Genomic DNA, 20,360 nt, shown 5'->3' with positions numbered 1-20,360 from the left:
ATGTAAATTCATCTGTCTCACTGCACATTCCCATACAACCAATATGAGAAACATGAACTAATTATATAACATTTGCATAGAAATTACATAGTTTGGGGTTCTGTGGCATGATTCCCTGTGTGATCTCAGGCCAGTTTCTGAACCTCTCCAAATCTCTGCTCCTTGTTTGCAAAGCAGATTAAGATTAGCTATGTGGGATGGGGTGAGACTTAATTAACTCAAGTTTATAAAGAGCTTTCTGATCTTCAGATTCTATGTCGAAGAACTAGAAAAATCCATTTAAGAAGCAAAGAAGCATGTAAGCCCACATCTACACAATAAACGTTTGGTGTATCAAACTGATGCAGAAAAATTGTACTAACATTTCTCTGCAGAAGAAGCAAAAATTGCATTAGCAGACAGCATAAAATATGTATGTTAAAAATAACTAATTCACTTACTTCTTCCTAATTTCTAGGTCTGAAACTGGAACACATCTCAGGCCAGCTCCCAATACCATGAGGGATGATGTTAGTAACACAGTTACCCTCAGACCTAAGATGAAAAAACAGTATGTTAGAAGTGAAGTTGGCAATGTTACAAAACCAGTATTGCCTAAATATATATATATTTACATGCAGTCTCACAGAAGTAATATGTATCTTTTTCATATCATAAACAATTTGGTGTTGGTATTAATTACAAATAAATTATGAAACCCTGTGTCATTTTCTATACTTAATACTCCAGAATTACAAAGGCTTACTTGTAGCATACTATTGCACAGGACTGTACCCAAAATCTTATACAAATTCTTGGAAGTGGAAGGTAGCAATAAAAGTATCATCAAAATGAAAAGTATTCCCTTTAGCACTAATGCTATCAGGAATATGCTCCAGTGTGTGATCTGAAGTCTAGGAATATTCAATGACAAATCTGTATTCTTTTCCAACTACTTAATTAACACAGACATAGTACTGTTATTATTTTCTTCCATAATGCAGGTATCCATTTCATCTTGAAGAAATAACCATTTATTCAGGGTAAAAAAAAGTGCAAGTTATTTTCTTTTTCCAGTCCTTGCAATTAGGCCAAGTTTTCGCTGTGCTCAGCTCAAATATAGTTGCAAATACAGTACATCAGAAAAAAGCTACAATTGACCGATGCCTTGAGTATGTTTTTTCCTCATACTGCAATTCTCAACTGAGAAGCACTTAGATTAGAAACAGCTTTATCATAGTGCTGCAATTCCTTTGCCAGCAGTTTACTTGCTGCTGTTAAGGTGTTTCCATCAGCAGCAAACAAAAAGAGAAAGGTGAGAGCTGAGAGTCTTAACCTCCAGAATCTTGTAAAACACCAAAACCATAAATATGCACAATTAAAAAACATTGATACAGCGTATATCTGTGAAGCTGGAAAACTGAAACAATTTCACAGCAACAAATAGAAAATAAAGGGCTTCTGTGTTCTTAGCAGAACATAATAAAAACAATTAAGTGATAACAAACACCCAGCTTCTCTAAGGTTCAGGTGAAACTAGTAACTACCCAAAACACAGACAGATCAACAAGTTCCTACAATAACTCACTTAACAAAGAAACAATTTATATTCTAAAACTGCCAATTTTCAGAAGTGTTCCTTCTATGTTAATGGGTCCAGTAATCAGTACAATTCAACCAGTAGTCACATTAAATACTTTGTCTCTATGTGAATTTAATGGGAGTTTTAGAGCAAGTATTTTTCTAAAGTGAAATTTTAAAGTACAAGACACCTCTTGCCCTTATTGCAACAGCTCTTAGCGAACTTCACTCATGCTGGACACCACACAAACCAAACAGAAGAATGCTTCTCTCAAACAACCTAGCCCAAGACAACCCAAATAAAAAGGTTACAGGTTGTCTGAAATAGAAGTATGACTTCCTTTGGTATGGATTAGTCATTAACAAAAGGAATGCTACCTGCAGTCCTGCAACTCTGGACACCTCATCCCTGATGCCCTGGAGAAGTATCATAAGATGAGAATGTCTGTTTCCTTGAAGGATTCCCAACACGTACCCAGACTTACTTGCTTGTCTTTGTGCTCCACCAGCACATGTTGCTGTTAAACTGGTTTTTCAAGCGTGTGTGTTCAGAGAGACCTAACTAAATGCCCGGACAACACAGCTGTTCAAAATCTTCATGCTCTCCTTGTTTTCTTGGCCACCACATGAGCCTTCATGCCATGCTTAACCCCATATTACCATGCTGTGTATATTGTGGGCCTAATTATTTGTATCAGGATCATGTATGAGATGCTCTTGCCTTTTCTCCTGGGAGATAAGTCTCTGTTAGCATTGCTTTTGTGCATAATGAGAACTTGTGCAAAATGGGAAACAGAATTCTATTGATGAAAAAAAAAAATCAAAACACAAGTCTTTCAAAAATCTGAAGTTTTCCATTTGGAAATGCTGCTACAATGTTACAGGAAAGCTCTAGTAACATACATATCACCTTATTTTCCAGATAAACCACAGTCTTTTTGAATTACATTTCACAAAGCACAGCATGTCCTGCCTTTCAGGAGACACAAGGACGGAGACGGCCTGGAAGGTCCTGCTCATGGGGTACCACAGGAGGCACAGGCCAGGTGCAAGCCCAACACTAAGCAGGTATTATAAAGAAATTAAAGTTTAATCACCACAGGAAACATAAGGAATATTTCCAAACAAAAAAAAACAACCTTCTATTTTATTTTTAATTTTTAAAAATATCCCCCAAACAAAAAAAACACAAACCAAAAAAAAAAAAGAAAAAAAAGGTTTTAATTTAAATCTGCAGAAAAGTTTACTAAGAAAAACAACATGCAATTCAGTGAAAACCAAACTGGATGCTGAAGCCTTACCCCAGCCCTAAATTTAAGCTTATCTTTAATGTCAACCTTACCTGTCTGGCAATTTCAAAATACAATTACCAGTTAAAGCCTCACAATCATATGTATCATTTGATCTCTCCAAACATTCTTTGAAGACCTTATCTTGAACACTATACACTGTAATGCACCATTTTTAAATGTTTTGATTGCACATTCTTTCACCTTTTTGGGTGTATTTTGTTTTGTTTTTTTTTTTACACACCCCTAAAGATTCTTTCAGTTAAAGCTCCATGTTGAAAATTATGACACTGAAGTGAAAAAGTAAAAGACTGTCAGACAAGCAGCGTTAGACATTTTATTTGCTAATTACATTATGTATTTCTACCCTCTAAGCACCTTTATCTTCATTTTGCCTCACATTTTAACTCTGAATCTCCCCTCCTTTCCACCTTTGTTAGAAACTGGTCTTTAATAGTATTTTATAATTATTTCAGTATTTTTGCTTTGAGCATTGCAGTGGTGCTTAATCTGAATTGAACATCTTGTATTACTCTACAAGGCGCACCCGAGTGTTTCAGATAACAGCATACATCATGGGGATAATAAATCTAAGTAATCAAACTAGCCTGAAAAAAAAAGCCCATGAACCCCGCAAGAAATTATTTCTCTATTTTAAAAGATCTCAGCAATTTATACAACCAAGATTCTGAGTGGATGTAGTTAACTTCGTTAATTTTACCCTCTAAATGCAAGAGATAAGGAGAGGGGGAGTGATATGCATTACAGTTTATTAAAATCCACAATCCAGTCCCCTTCCATCAGAGGATTTCTGACACGTCTGGAAAAGGAAGAAAGTCTTTTAAATGGATTTTCTGCCAATGGAGGAAGTTTTCTGTTCTCTGGGGCCTTCCTCATCAGCTGCTCATTCCCACCCTGTTCTTGCAGGAGTTCTCTGGGTCCCCCAGGTGGCACTGACTGTTGAGCAAAGTGCGGCCACATTCAGAATAGCCAAACACCATTTGACAGCAATAGAAAAGTCTGAGCCAGCCACAGAAATTGAGTCAGCAATAAGAAGACATAGATTACCATTTATGAGTGAAACGGTCGATATTGTTCAACTGCTTAACCCTCCTGTGGCTAATAATACAGTCTGCTTTACAACTTCAGCAGCCCATGCTGCATTTACTGGGTTTTATTTATTTTTAAAACAACTATCCCCAAACTCCTGCCATTATTAGAGATTTAACACAAACTCTTAACCCACAATCCTCTTAACTCTCCTGAAAAAACACACCTTTTTAATCTTGCCAACACCATATTGTATTAGTAAGCCTTAATGATTACCTGTATTGGCAGGGTATGTTGATCCGATCTGGCCCCAGGGACACTTCCAGCTGACCCACTAACTTCCTTTCCCCTCTGCTGCTGAGAAAGCAGCTGCTGCACACACAGCATGTGATGAACCCAGGGTTCCCACCACACACAGCCCAACACAGAAAGCAAGCAAAACCCAACCACGTTACACAACCTCATGCAACAGCAGAAGGCAGTGGCTGCCAGTGCACCCAGTGCCTCTTCAGCTCCCCCACAGCAATATCAAGCAACAGCATCCCATATGTAGGTGTTGCATTCCCCAAAACTCTTCCAGCACACCTTACTTTCAACATGCATCTCAAAGCACATTAAAAGAAAATGCATACCCCCTCCACTGCATTACTGACTGGAAACCACCAAGTGATTTATTATGCCTAGTTTAATACAGAATTTAATAAAGGATGTTGTACAGCTACAATTAACTCCTCATTCCAACTATTTATCAGTCTGTCTTAAAAAGAACATGATTAAAATGCTTAATGCTTTTGTGAGCTTTTGGGAAGTATGACCATTCCTTCTCTTACCTGTCACCCATTACCATAGAACACGTGACTGACAGACTATAAAAATCTGTAAAACTCAAATCCTTACTCACACAAAACACACATTCAAGTCAAAATTGTTTTCACATCGAGAACTGCAAGTTTCTATTTCTGCTGGGAAGTTTCTACTTCTGCTATCTAGGGGCAACAAACTCCCTGTGCATTCCCCTGGCTGAGGCCAGAATACAGAAGCAGCCCAGTTACTGCTACAGACCCATGGAGAGCAACACAGTTCTAGTTCAGAGCATCGCAAATGGCAGATACTGTTTGGGCTTGGTTTCCACATCCCTGCAATGATCTTAGGGGGAGAATTCCAGCTGGATGTGCAGAACAGTCAGTTTTCACCTTTTTGCTAAGACTAATGGAAGTCTGGCCAGAGGAAAGGCTTCAGAAGGCTGGATTTCCACCACTGCATGGTGGCAGTGGATTTCCCTTATACAGCTCACACACCCTGCTCTCAGACACAGCAGCATTTGAGGGGTTTCCTTCCTTCAACTGCAGATTACCAAAATAAGTCCTCACAAATACGGACTACAACAAGGCCCTAATTAGAAATTAGTGACATCAGCCTGCTGTGCATTTTCAGTTTTTAAAGACCAGGCTGGAAGCCAGAGCAGTCCCTTCTGACACAGAACTGAGAGCATTTCCTTAACTAGTCTACTATTATTTTGACTAGCTAAATATAAAAATTATAAAATCCTCTTAACCCACACATACCGGGAAATAAACCCCTCCAATTTCAACAGCCATTACAATAATTCACTGTTAAATTGTGCTTTCCCTTCCAATTTAAAGCAAGTTCAGTTTTCAAACAAATTCTTGCTTTGCCTTTCTTGACAAAACAAAGCACAGGTATTTATACTTCTACAAAAAAACAATCTTTACCTTCAGTTTCAGTAAGCAAAGCACCAAGCTCCAAGTCTTTTGTAATTTTTCTTTGGCTCTGGAAGTGGTTTTGTGTCTTGTCTAAATACCCTCCTTATTGTTCAAGCATCCTTTTTTATATGAATTTCCTGGTGGGATGCCAATTCTCCATTTCATAGGTCTGTTTCTCTTCCTCCTTAATGCATGACTTTACATTTAGATGCAATAAATAGCTTGATTAAACAATAAATAAAATAAATTAAAATAAATATATATTAAAATATAAATGACAAATAAGTAAAAAAAAAAAGCTTGATTAAACAGCTGACTTTGTCAGGGAACCCTGAAAGCTCTGCACAAAACTTTGTCCATCATAATCTAATGCTCCAGAAATCTTTGTATTTTAAATGTAATTCTAGCAAAATTATAGCTGCACCACTTCACCTCACAAGATCAGTGATCTTTGTCACCATTAAAATACCAAAAAGAAATTGCTACCTTTCTACTAAACACATTGAATAAAACTTCCATTGTGCCTGTATTTTGCTAAATTGACTACTGTCATTAAGGAGGATAAGCAGCAATCTTTTTTCAGAAGAGGCCTCCTTGCATCAAGCAATACATTTCTCAAAAGAAAAGATCCTTTTCACTGATGTGAAAAGACTTCATAGCTGAGATGTGGTCCCAATCTTTCAAGTTTGTTCTGTATGTTAGCAGAAAAATGAGTACATCATGTCTGCCCTGGATTCCACAAAGGCACTTGATTGCACAGGAGCATAAATTGTGTTTGGAAACTCAATAGAAAATAAATACATTCTCAAAAATAGGAGCAGCTACCCTCAGAAGCAAGGAAAATTAGGAACCAAATGCAAAGACTGCATGCAAGAGAGAACAACTACCAGGTCATATGTAGCTAATCAAAAATTACTCCTAGCTTGATGGCCAGGATATCACTGGTGCTATTATGGATCGCCCTTTATCTCTGACTACACAAGGCTGATGCTTCTGTTATTACCCTGTCTTCCATAAGATGTATTTTTAAAACAAATTGAAGCCAATTGTTTCCATCCATTCACCTGACTATATGCAGCACTGCCAAAGCAGCATCCAAATTTCAACTGAAAAGGTTTAGGACTTGAGTTGGTTTGGCATTTTTTGTTTGGTTTGCTTTTTTTTTTTTTTGACTGGAAATGAATGCTCTGCTAGACAAGTGACAGCATCCTTCTGGTTATCAAATAATAAGAACCCAGCTCTACCATATACAGTCCATCTGAAATCAATCAGACCCAAAGTTACATTTCAATCCCCAGTCTTGATTAGGATACAAAAAACAGACCTTTTCCTGTACAAATCCTACAATGCAGCCCAGTTCCACATTTCAGTGGAGGATTGCATGGCAAGGGCAGATTCCACTAGACAGTGTGCTCCAATTTCTGACATAAATAGTAGGCAGACTGAGATCCCCAGACAGAAGATATGCTAGAAACCTCTTGAAACATAGATACAGGAGGTAATGATCTTCAAAGGGGCAATTCCTCTTTATATCTTACAGTGGTTGTGACTGAATCTGTCAGCAATAGCTGTCAATTAACACCCAGGATACCAGGAGGAGTTTGAAACTTCTTATATATTAATTGCAAATTTTAAATTTGAGAAAACAAACTTTTTATGCATAAATACAGCAACTTCAAGCAAAACAGTACCTGTGTTTTGACACTGACTTTTTTATCAGGGCCAGAAATTCAGAAGAACCAATATCCCAGGCGTGTCATCATCAGCAATGTAGGGGAACACACAGTAAAATTCCTGCACCAAATTTAGCCAGCCAAGTGTTCCAGAGAGAAGACACTCATTTTGAGGGAAATGACTGAACATGAGTAACAACTAAAACAGATATAGAAGCTGCTAGGACATAACTGTGAGAAGCAAAGCTAAATATAACACAATTGAGAATCATGACAACCACACAACCATTCTGCAATTCCTGAGCTTCTGCATCTTTCTCTATGTCCATCCTAACTGTAAGGAAACCAAGACACTTAAATATTCACACTCTTAACCACACCGCTCACTTCTGGTTTGTATTGTAAATACTATTCCTGTTTTATAGTTTTTTATTTCTTTTCCATCCCTCTCCCAACAGTCATGCAAACATTAAAACCCATACTTTTCTGTTTAGATATAAGAATATGACTGCACTTCTTAGAAGGGATAACAAGCTATTTACAACCATATCAAGAGGTTGCAGGGTCTTTTTGTCTCATTTGCATCAATGAGGTCAAGCCAACGTGAGCAGTAGATCCATCCTGTTTTAACATTATCCCAGCATATTAAGCACACAATCAATCTCTAAAAAAAAGACGTGAAGGAAAATATAGCTTAATTCTGCAGCTCTCTACTCCTCTACACTTAGTTGTTACAAACTTAATGGCCCAAGTTGTTCTATGGTGTCTTAGAGAGTTAGCTCCACTACCACAGATTTAACCAGAGGCAGAGGCAGATTATACCTGTAAAGTATTTCAGAGTTTGTGCAGCAATTTGGAAGTTTGATACTGTATATAAAGTAGCTCAGGTTTTAAGAACTGAACAGGCTTACTGTGAGCTTTTGAATATATGAAAAGGTAGTTCACAAGTACTGAAGTTTCCTTCCATATGCCAGCAAAGATTTTGAAGCACCCTATCAGTTTAATATAAACAATGGAAAAACAAATGGCAAAACATGCAGATTAAAAATCTGCACTGCAGATTTCCACAAGCATTGTAAATTGTACTTAATCAATCCAGAGACTGACATTTTGCCTGACCAGATAAACAAAGTGCCCAGCTGAACAGTATTTGCCTGGAGATCAAAACACTGATTTTAGAATTACTTTTACGTGCTTTACTAAAATATCTTCTATTCTTTAATACCATGGGTTTTGGCTTCAAAGAAGACCAATTATTTACTGATAGCATATATTTTACTGTAGAGAGCATCCACTTTATCTACAACTAATCCAAGTGCAATGAACCTTTCTTAATGCTTGCACAGCTCCTCTGAGAAAGGAGAGCACTGGCCTGGGGCAGCAGGACCTGCATCTCTCAAGATACCTCATGAAGCTGGGCAGACCACTTACCTTCTGCTTCACATCCCCCCACCCCCGGCTGGTTTATTTAGGCTATAGACACATGGAAACAGGAACCAGTCACACCATGAGTATTAGAAAGGCTAGCAAATCAGGTCTTCACCTGGAGTCAGTGAAGTGCTGGGATAGTAAAGAGCTATTTGCATGCTTACTAAAACTGTGAAATTATTATACAAATACACTTGTATGAGTTGTTCTTTCTTCCTCCACCTCAGGTACCTTCTTTCTACTCTCAGCTCCAACATTTACCAAAATTGAAATATTTACTGAAATACTGAAAATTCAGGTGAGTCATTTAATCCATCTTTGCCATGTGATAAACTGAAAATCTATGTAATGGGGTATGCATGTGTGCATGCATGTGCCAGTATATACATACATATAGAGATGCAGAGCGACTGACAAAATAGCCAATACTGTAGCTGGGGAATAAAGCACTTCATTAATTTTAAAGCTAAATTATGGATGCTCATTAACAAGTCAAGGGAAAGCACAAGACAACAAGCATTCGCTCTAGCTCTCACTGTTGTGTTTGTGGATGAACGCTGACAACCCAAGCTCGCTCAGCACTGAACAAGGGGAGGGATGCTTTTTTCTTTTCTCTCCCCACTCATTTCAAGGACTCCTGATTGCATAGCAGGCTTAATTACCACACAGCTAATTACAGATCCTTACCTGTGGTGACAGAGAGGAAAAACAATCTGTCTTGTACACATCTAGCAAGGAAGATGTTCTGTCATTATCTTAGTGGTACTTCCCCACATCACCCAATGGTGCATGAAATTCTTCATTTGAAGGAATACAGAGGCATTTTGCTTTGCCACAACAGAGTACCAAGAAGCAACCATGCAGCAGGGATTGGCAGCTATACTGCTTAGTGCATCTGTTAAGCAGGACACTAAGTGCAAAGTTTCTCTTCCTTACTATCCCTGCTGCGAGTCAGGGGGAAAAAGCCATGAGTCTCACTGACGCAATTTCCATGCAGGTCTTGTGATTTCTAGGAAAGGTCACTGGCATGAGCTTTCAATTTTCCTGTGAACAGTTTCAATGCTACATTAACATTAAAATGCATCAGGCACTCTTTAGGGTACCTAGCTCATCCTAAAAGACACCCTTTGCAGCACTGTAATGGTTCCTAAACCCCCTACATTTTTTAAGGCTTCTGATCAATTCTTTAGGTTCATGTGATTAATTAAAAATATAACAACTCCACCTCTCACAAATAGTCAAAAGGAATGGCGCTCATCAAAAACAACTAAACAAAGAGCTCCTAAATGCAGCTGCAGGTCCTATACTCCAGAAAAACATCAGTAGACTTGAAAAAAGCAGAAGACCTCTCACTTTCAAAACACGTTGCTTCTACAGGCTGAGTCATACAGATCTCCAGCTTTAAAAAGAGGAAAAATCTAAAAATTCTCTCTACTACAAATATGCATGAGAAAGCTTAATTTGTAGCTTTTGAGGAAGTTGAGGCACTGATCACAAGCTTCTGCAGCACAATTATAGTTACAGCACAGCTACGGAGCCACAATGACCCATGCACATGAGAAGTATTAAAACACAAAATTATGGCAGGAAGTGATGGAATAGTTCTGAATGCCACCACTGAGAGAAAGGCCACGATTTCCCTTGCCCCAGGATCATAACTAAAAAAGTTTTTAAAGAAATTTGTACCAGCAAGGGTTTTGGCCTGCTCAGGTGAGGCTACACCAGGTTGCCACTGGGAAAATTCAAACAACATCCTCCAAGAAAATGTTCAAAACATTCTAATGAAGAATTACCAAAATACCATGTTCCTTAAATTTACTCCTGCTCATCTCAGTACTGACCTTGGGTTTGGGGGGAAGCAGAGTGTTTTTAAACAAATATTTTATATTAACCAAATATTTTTGTTTGGCCATGTCAGACTATAGATTTTCACAACATTGAACATTATTTCAGGACCTGTGCTATGCACTATCTACTTCTTCAGCTCTGAAAAGGCAAGAAAATACCACTGCTTTACATGGCTCCTTTTCCACAAGCAGGGCATTTTGTACCAAGAAAAAAAAAAGGCAGAAAGTGGCAATCCACAAAATATCCAAAGTTTAGTAACAAGTAATGAACCTCATTTCTGCATTCACTTCAGACTTGTTTTTCACTCCTAAAACATCACATTAAACTACATCCTAAAACAAATATCAACCTAAAATAATGCATAAAATTTGTTTTGTTTAGGCAATGGTAATGCTGTTACTGGGATTTAGAAATCAGTAAAGCTGGGTTAGTTCAGCTTTATGAAATTAAAATAGTCTTCCCTAGTTCATACTTGTTTCTTCTGATAGGAAATAAATAAATATTATATTAATTCTCTGAAGGAAACAGACTCATTTTTCTTTAAAGAGATCAGATTCAGATTTTGCAGGCCAAAATCTGATCTACTCTTTTTTTACTCTTCAATGTAGTTATAAACTAGTAGCTAGGAATTACAAACACAGTATAAACATACAGCTAGCAAAATGAATTCAATACAACTTTCTTAAGTACTTTACTACTTACATAATAAAAATCTATGAGAAAAAACAGGGGACTTGGATAACAGAGGCATTATTGTTGTCATTTATGTTACAGACGTCAGCACCTGCTACCTTTATGTATCACAGCTGCCACACTGTCAAAAACTTCTAGACGGAAGAAGCTTAGAAACATTTAAATGTTTTTAAAACTGCAAGGCAGTGGACAGTGTAGCAGTATTTCTGTCCCCCTATACAAGGTTTTCCAGATGGGGAGACACACCAGACAGCCGTATCCAGCCCAGAATCCCGCTCACGCCTCCAACACAAGGCCAGACACTGGTCACCACCAAACCCACACAAGCAGAACAGCCATCTTCCTCTGCGTAAGCAGCGCCTGGGGGACCCCACAGGGAGCGGGCAGCTGTGGCCCAGGGCACCCTGGGGAAGAGGAAGGTGAAGGAAGGGCCAAATACACCCTCTGGGCGGCAAGAGGCATTGCCAGGTGGAGTTCAGAGGTTGCATTGTATGGATGCAAAAGACCAGAACCTTTTTGGAGGTAAGTAAATATAAAAAAAGGTCAGCTGCATTCAGACAGACTTCCCAGCTCCTGGTTTTAAAAGTGCTTCTCAAGCCAGTTCACAAAAGCTGTGTTCACTGATCCATAGCTAGGGTGCTGTGCAGGCAGACCAGGAAGGGTGCAGGCACCCCTTTGCCTCCTACTCATCTTCTCCCTCCACCTTTCCCATCACTACCACATCCTGTCTTGCAGCTCCAGATCCTGTTTCTACATTCATGCCTCCCATGCTTCACCCACTACTTTGTCCCATACTCTCCCATTCTCTCTCTCCTCTTCCCACCTATCAAAGAGCTTTTCTTACATCTGCTCTCACTCCTTAGAGTCCTGAGCTTCTCACATCCAACCTCTTCTACTCCTCCACAAGCGAGAGTTGTGGAGGACAGAAGGAAATAAGAGTAGAACAAGATGTATATTGCACAACAGCAAGGAGACAGACATGAAGCAGGAGATACAGAAGAGGAAGCAGTCAGAGTAGGAAGAATTTGGGTCAAGAACAGGTTATAAGGGGCAGTAAAAATATTTGAGCACACAACAGGGGAGATACCAGTGCACAGCTGCCCTAGTATTTGTACTCTCTGTAGCCAATTTCTAAAAGCTACTGTTGACAAAACATCTTCCTAGCTGGTGCTGTGTCCTGACCCAGTTTTGGGATGTTCAAGTGCTTTAACTCTGCTTGTGTTAGCAGCTGCATTATAAAAGTAAGGGATCATACTGGTATATGATTCCCTATTCATCAATTTGTCAACATTAAGGTATAGCACATTACATATTCCACACTCACTGTGCCTGTATGCTTAGTGCACCAAAGCCCCAAGATAACATCCTCGGATAATGCAGTCATTACTATTCTGACATGAGCTACACAAACATGTTAGGATTTTACCTTCCGCCATGAAAAAGTTATTTTAAATCCAGCATGCAGTTTCCTGATGCAGTCTCTTCAGTACCTGGTGTTTCAAGCAGCTGTTCTAGCACCACTGCTGTAGCTGCAAAGAAGTGTGCAGAGTGTAAAGAGCACAGCAGTTGCACAAAGCATAGCAATATAAAGCAAGATGTCTTTAGTTAGCAACAAAGTGCAAAGCAGGGACAGAGGGTGCTACCATCTAACAGAAAGAGCTAGCTCCAGAAGAAGACATCAGTCTACAGCCATGATTGGTGCTTTCAACTCAACTTGGCCCATCAGGAGGTATGGGAAGTGCTGCTAACAATCAAGCTAGTATTGTTATGGTAAATCATAGTGGCATCAACGTTATACAACTCATAAGAACCTAATTAAACTACTTGATGCTGACAATCACTCGGTGTATCTCAAGTGGCCTTTTGCAGCATGCCTGACTTCGGGGAGGGTGGGCCAATCAATTCTCTAATGAGTCCTCACTTCTGCAAGCACATGCATAAATGCTCTGTGGACTTTCATGTAGCCACAGTATATAAAATTAAGCAACAGCTAAGTTTGGTTCACTCTTGCTTCTTCTTTTCCTCTCATGTTACAGAGGAAAAGTATGCCTATACAGACACATATACGAGCAACTCATCAAAATTAGTTCTGTAAAATCAAGCTGATCAAATATCTGCTCCAGTCAGATTTACCTATATTCAGCTCTCTAATTGCTTCTTTCATCTTTCCACATGAAAAACAACACTTCAGCCCATTTCTTCCAAGATTTGTTAGCTTAGGAAAACTAACCCCTTTCATGGAATTTGACAGGTGTGGATCAGTATCACTTATGAGAGAATGAAATATGCACAGTCCATAGTATGCAGATGTCCACAGGATGAGAGAACAGTCTGGGGTAAACGATACCTCCCTTCAAAGTTCTTTCCTGTTTGGTTGAAGTGCATCAATCACTTGTTTTTCACCAAATATATACAGCTTTCACTTCATTATGAGTCAAGATGTTCTCTACCAGCCCCAACCCCCCCTCCCTTTTTTTTTTTAACTGAAGCACTAAGTTCACACGTAGCTTTCATTCAGTTCAACAGAGCTTTCTGCTGCTCTCACTGGAGTTGACAAGACCTTTGTCTTTACATAAATGCTAAGGAGAATCAGTTGTTTATGACGAGACTACTCTCTGCAATTCCAGCAACATTTCAGTCAAGCACCAGAAACATCACACTTTCCCTTCTCACTGGCTCCCTGGCATTCTGCCCACACCTTACATCTGTAAGTTTTCCTGTAGGTTGTACTAACCTATCAAAACCATAATGTCTGTATAAACCTTTTCTATTGTTGAAGTCTGTAAATCCTCTTAGCTTGATCTCACCAAATTACATTACACTTAGACATCTTTAGCTGAGGCTCACACTGAACTTGACCTGTGATTTATCAAATTGGTAATATTGAAATATTGGCCACATATCTTGCAGTCATGCATCTGTGATAAGAAAAGTCTGTTTCTGAGATCATGACAAAAAGGAGCTGAAAATGTGTTTCTTCGCCACAAGGTGAAAACTCGCAGACTTCAAAGATTCACAATTTACTTACTTTTGTCCTTCTGTTAACCAAACCCCCATGTGTTTATGATCACCTGGGACACAACAGAGCTAAGAAGAGTTCCATTAAAAACTCTGCATCTTCTTGTCAGTGCCTCCAATTTATATTTACCACGATGTTGGCTGAGGGCCTGAATGACAGACAAGGACCCTGACATGCCAAGCACAATGCAACCGCTTAAGAGAAAGAGTCTAACACTCCCTAGATGAACATCGAGCGGATGACCAAGTTCACTTGAAGTAGTTTCCCTTCTGTCCCAGTGACTCCAGATGCAAGCTAAAGGAGTCTGAAGGTCCTCTGAAAGTAAAATCACTGTTTCTATGCTTGCAGAATAAAATGAAAATCAGGGAACTTTAAATATGAAAGCTGCTACACAAAATTCTCCTTATCTATCATGTGTACATTATTTTGTATAGAGAATTGTTATTAAGATGATGTTTATATTAGTAAAGCCCAATTTAGTACCCGCACTCAATATTCATGACTGTTTTGTCAGACTGTATTAAAGAATTTAACCTCAAAATTCCCAGATGGAAGAGGTAAGACCTATCAAATGTTTTGGAGAAGAAACCAAGCATGACTTAGGAGACAGCAATGAAATCAAGAGTTTGTTTTTGTGTGACTAGTTATTCCTTTCCAGAATATCAATCATGGCTTCGATAGACAAACCAGTCTCCATTAAAAATCAAAATATGATTACTGAAGTTTCCTCTCTACTTTGTAATTTAATCACTAGGATAACAATGGTATGTAAATTTAATTTCAGCAAAATAGTTACTAAGAGTGTCCCATGTGAGCATATATCATTTTATAACACAGGACCAAAAAACAGATTGCATTTCTCTTTTACAAATGATGTCACATTCCTTCAAACTCAGTATAAAACTGTGTTCACCGTATTCCAAAAATTAATGAAAAATATCACCATTCTACTCAATTTGTTTAATATAAATTAGCATGAAGTCTTTCATTCCTTGTTGCCTCTTCTTGCTTAAACGGGAACATAATGAAGACAGCACTATATACTGCTTCTAGGTCTCACTTTGTAACTATGAACTTCACTAATAAAAAACCTCAGTGAACCAGACCCACAGAAGTATGTAATCTTTCAATTTCCAGTGAGAAATAGAAACATCCTAACAGTTCTGCAAGCTTATATTTACAGTTCCCAGGAAATGAAACACTCAAGCCACAAAACATCCATTAAACACTCAAGCATCATGTGACAAATTGTAGCTAATTTTAATCGTGTAAACAACAAGGGTCCATGCAACAGCACAATGAAGTAATTTCCCATTTAATTTCAGTCTTATTGAATCTCTAAAGGTAATTATCATTTAAACAAGGACTCTCTAATCCTATTGCTAAAGAAAACACATCAGATAAATGTGGCTCCATGGCACACTCCATTTTTTAACCTTTCTTCACTAAGAAACCAATCAACCAAGACAACATCTGTAATTCTAGTTATGGGAAAGGGTCTTCAAACCTACTTGAAAATGGTACATACTCAAAAATGAAACTCATGAACATAATTCCCAAGTTTCAACATGCACCCATCCCAGATGGGAAAAGTTACAGATGCCACTGCTGTCCTTATTACAGCACCAAGCCAAGGAGCACAGAAAGTTACCTCAGGCATCTAAAGAAAAGCATGCTGGCAGAAGTCTCCATTCAGCTAGTGGAAGCTGGGAGACAGAAACAGGGACAGGGCTTGCTCCCCAAAGAGGAATTTCCAGCTGTGATATGTGAGCCTCAGTATGTATCTGAGAATAAACGTATTTTTGAGAATGACAAGAGCTCAGAAAAAGTAAGAACTAGCTTTCAATTTACACACCTTAGAGAAACACCAGCTAAATCCAGGCTTCCTCCAATGTTTCAAAGACCCTTTAAAATACAGTGTTAACACCCTTCAAAAAAAGTCTGTTCCTTCTGAGTCTGATCAGATATTCAAGTAAGATTTTTTGCATTTACAGCCTTGTGAAGATCATCACTACCATCCTGATGAAAATTCATGCTCAATTTCACAAAAAGCAGAAAAATCCTAAAGATCCACAGGAACATGGGCTTAAGTCAACCAAGACTGTCATGCTGCTTCTGACACCAGCACCTACCTATCAGAGTCCTTGGAGAAGGTGTACAGTCACCTGTAGTATCTTCTGCAGAAATTCCCCAGGGACCCAAAAGTGATACCTTCTACACACCTTGCTGAACCCATCAATTCCTCCCATTCTCCAACTGCACTGCCTGTGCCAACTGCAAACAGACCTCCACAAAAAATTCTGGAGACACATTTGTCAGGCCAGGAGCGAAAAGGTCACAAAGGCTAAGGAACTCTTCAAGGTCAGAAAAAAAAAACCCACACAAAAAAAACCCCACAAAACACAAAAAAACAAAAAACCACCAAACCAACAAAAAAACCCAAACAATTTATCCATCCTGGATCCCTTCTATACAGAACTGAAGAACAGATCATTTAGAGCTTATTTAGCATTCCTGTTACTAATAATAAACACTGCTGCCCTCAGAAGACCCCATGCTTCTCTGAGAATCTGTGATGAAATTGAATCATGCAGCCCAAGAAACACTTGTTCCAAGTAGGATTACGAACATACCAATTGTTGAATCATTCAACTTCTAATTTGTTAAAAGGTAAATAAATAAATAAATAGAACCAAACCACTGACCAAACCCTTATAAGCAGTACTGTAATAAGAATCAAATGCACAAACAATACAAAAGAAGTTTGGTATGGAAACAGATTCATGTTTCAAAATATATAAATACTATATACTACAATGATCATCTGAAAACGAAACATGCTTTTGGACTTCATTTGAAGCATCGGAACACAAAATCAGACTTAGCTGACATCAGGCAGCTACTCATCAGTTAGATATACCTCTGACTGAAGTGTAGGACTATCTAATAACAGAATCTCCCCTCAAATTCTGACATGCATCGTCTACAATATCATACATCTGATACATGCCAAGTTCTACATGTTGACACTTCACATTTTTTTTCCTGACAGTTTCTTTACTAGCTAACTCCAATGACAGATGATTGACGCCAGAGAGTAAATTGTGTCATTTCTCTATATTCTTCTGGTACAGAAAGTAAATCCAGTGTAACAAGCATTTGTACTCCAAGCAAGTTAAACACTGCCCCTGAAAGATCAGACCTACCCAACTTTACAGCTTCAAAGCATTAGCGTTAGGCTCCTCCTGGAGCATGCATACTCCAAAGAACAGATACCCTCCCACAATGTGCCTCCAGTGGAAATGTGCCACAGGGAGAGCTGGTTAGCAATAGCTTTCCTCTTTGTTCCATGAGGAACTAAATGGCAGGATTCCACTGTCATTTCCAAAGCGAACAGTACCACATTCACTGTGGAATCATCCAGACTCAGAAAACAGCATGAAATACATCAGGGCCCCCACAAAATCTGCTGCTGTGCAAAGAACATGCTCCAGAGCACTTAGGTACTCCTTACACATAAAGCCAATGAGCTGGATGCTTTATTTAGGCTAACAACTGAAATTTTCCCCAACAAGGAAAGCAACAAAGCAAGATCTAAGGGGTAGTTCACATCAATTCTTCAATGAACATGGAAATTAAAAAAAAAAAAAAAAAAAAAAAAAAAACAAAACCCCAAACAAAAAACAAAAAACACCCAAGCAATCAGTTACAGTAATGAGGAGAATCTTGTACACATTCTCATTAATACAATCCACATGGGAAACCATAAAATCCAGCAACCACATTATTAATCACACTAAAGAAACAACAAAACACCAATGCTTCTTCTCCCATGAGTTACTTTGAAACTTTTCCAGTGTATTTTTGCATGGGTTGGGATCAACTTCATAGAAAATGAAGAAATAAAAATACAGACTTAATTCTACAAGCACAGGTTCAAGTTTAGCTTTATTTCCATCATACCATGGAAAGAGTAATTCTCTGCAATGTGCAAACCCAAACAACTTACTTTAACTTTAAGATAGCTAACAACACTATTACACAGCAGTCTAGACTGGCATTGCTGACTTAAGTCTGATTGCTCAAAAGAAGACTGGCTGTACAGCCACCATGACCTAATTTGGAGAATGTATTTTCAGCCCAACAGGTTGTATTCCTCCAACACCTCTTCAGCTTTAGGAACAGCAATTCCAATTTTGAGACACAAGCCTTCTCAGCTACAACTTTTCTCCCTGCCTGCCTTAAGTCTCCACCTTCCCCCCCTCCCCACCCCCCATAAATAAGCTATTAATTCCTAAATAAATGGAATGAGTAACATTTAACATCAAGAACAACAAGGGTATACAGACTCCTATCTCCTGTTTAGAGGCCTGTTTAAACAGGAATTAAAAGACTAAATGCTTCTATGGGTTTAAGCTCAAACCTGCAAACACAGGTACCTGTCCTCACCAGAGTGATCCCCAGGGTGACCACAGATGAACTGCACAGGCGCTGGGCAAGTTCTCTAAAGACAATCACCATTTTCTGAAGTTTGCTACCAAAACGCAACAGCCTGAACACAAATTAGGCAACTCTTGTGATCGCCTTCTGAAATCCTGAAGCGTTAACTTCTGGTTTATGATATTTGTCTTACGTTCTCTGTCTTTGAACCTTCCTAGTGCAGTTAAAAGCAAACCACTGACTTTGCGTGCAATCTGCTTTTAAAAATGAAGTATGTCTTTCAGGACGCAATGGCTGCCACGAACACTGGCTTTCCTTGGTCCAAGCACAGGTGTTTGTTTTACAGCTGATTACCAAAAAAACATGACCCACTCCAGGTCGAGCACCCGCACAGCAATGTCTTGTCTGGAGCACATCTCCGGATCCACAGCTCAGCCACAAGGTAAAATGCCAGCATTCCTCTTAACTTTAGGAACAGCTTAAGCACCTTCGAGTGAAAGGCCTTTGATGTGCCTTTGTTTGAGCTGCGTACTGAAAATAGTACTCAAGATGCCTTTAAAGTATTAGTCATCGCCTTTTAAGACCAAGGCCAATAGCCCCGAGAGCAACTGGTGCCCCCGGGCCGGCGGCGCCCCCTCCCTCGGCATCAGGACCTCGACGAAGCCCCTCACCGAGGCGTCGCCAGGACAAGGGCAGGACCATGGCCATGGGCATGACCACGAGCACAGCCACCGCGTCCCACCTGGCCCGGGGAAAGCTGCGGGAGCGGGGAGTCCCGTGCCCCGGCCCAGAAGCCCCCGGCCCCGCTCACCCTTCTTGTCCATGAGCCACATGAAGAAGAAGCAGGGCGCGAACCCGATGGGCCCCCAGAAGACGAGCAGGGCGATGTCCCAGCCGCTAAAGCCGAAGGCCAGGCGGGCCGAGTTCTGGATGGGGCCCCAGCTGTTCCACACCAGGCCCTGCGCGAAGCCCAGCAGCGAGAACAGCAGCAGCACCAGCCACCGCCGCCCGTAGACGCGGCCTGCCAGCGGCGCCACCCGCCGCACCGGCACCGCCGCCGGTACCCCTGCCGGACCCCGCGGCTGCGGCCGCCGCCGTGGCTGCTGCTGCTGTGGCGGCGGTGGCAGGAGGGGCTGCCGCTCCTCCGCGCTGCTCCAGCCTAAGCCCATCTGCGGGGGCGCTGACGGGGGCCCGCCAGGGAAGGGACACCCACACTTCAGCCCCCAAGCGCAGCGGCGCTGCCCCGGCTCGGCACAGCCGCATGCGCGGTCGGGGAGGGCCGGCGGCCACCTCCTTCCTCCGCCGGCGAGGGGAGGAGGGAAGCGGCGCCGGGGAGGAGAGCCGTGCCCCGTCTTGGGCCCGCTGTCAGCCCCGGCAGTCACGCTGCCACCGCGGCCCCGCCCCGCGCAGCAGGGCTCAACGGGCCGGGCCAGCTCCCGGGCCGGGGAGCGTTAAGGGGGGGTGGTGCTGACGGGAGCCCGCTCGAGCCGCCCCGGAGGAAGAGCCGGAGGAGCATGGCGGAGGCAGAGAGTCGCCGTTCTGCCGCGCCGGGTAGGTGCCCCCCGCCCCTTCGCACACACCTAGCCGCGAAGGACACCGCTCCGCCCGGTTCCGGGCGCGGCATAGGGCGGCCCGG

The 20,360-nt window shown here is 40.7% G+C and overlaps 2 protein-coding genes across 2 annotated transcripts in view; one reads left to right on the top strand and one right to left on the bottom strand.

The window, feature by feature from the left end:
• The window catches only part of SLC49A4 (solute carrier family 49 member 4), a 66,208-nt gene extending 46,300 nt beyond the window's left edge, over positions 1-19,908 (bottom strand). Inside the window, exons 1-2 of the mRNA XM_057430106.1 lie at positions 19,536-19,908; positions 441-534 (exon numbers count right to left, since the gene is read on the bottom strand). Coding sequence (XP_057286089.1) covers positions 441-534; positions 19,536-19,893 — 452 coding nt within the window. The 5' untranslated portion in view covers positions 19,894-19,908. The remainder of the gene's footprint in view (positions 1-440; positions 535-19,535) is intronic.
• Positions 19,909-20,175: 267 nt separating this feature from the next.
• HSPBAP1 (HSPB1 associated protein 1) overlaps positions 20,176-20,360 on the top strand; it is a 38,702-nt gene continuing 38,517 nt past the window's right edge. Inside the window, exon 1 of the mRNA XM_057430121.1 lies at positions 20,176-20,275. Within this exon, the coding sequence (XP_057286104.1) occupies positions 20,239-20,275 (37 nt within the window). The 5' untranslated portion in view covers positions 20,176-20,238. The remainder of the gene's footprint in view (positions 20,276-20,360) is intronic.

Source organism: Pezoporus wallicus, unplaced genomic scaffold (assembly GCF_028554395.1).
Source record: "Pezoporus wallicus isolate ANWC-B61680 ecotype Strahan unplaced genomic scaffold, APGP_CSIRO_Pwel_v1 contig_5261, whole genome shotgun sequence".
NCBI lineage: Eukaryota > Metazoa > Chordata > Aves > Psittaciformes > Psittacidae > Pezoporus > Pezoporus wallicus.
This window is presented reverse-complemented; position numbering and strand designations above follow the sequence as displayed.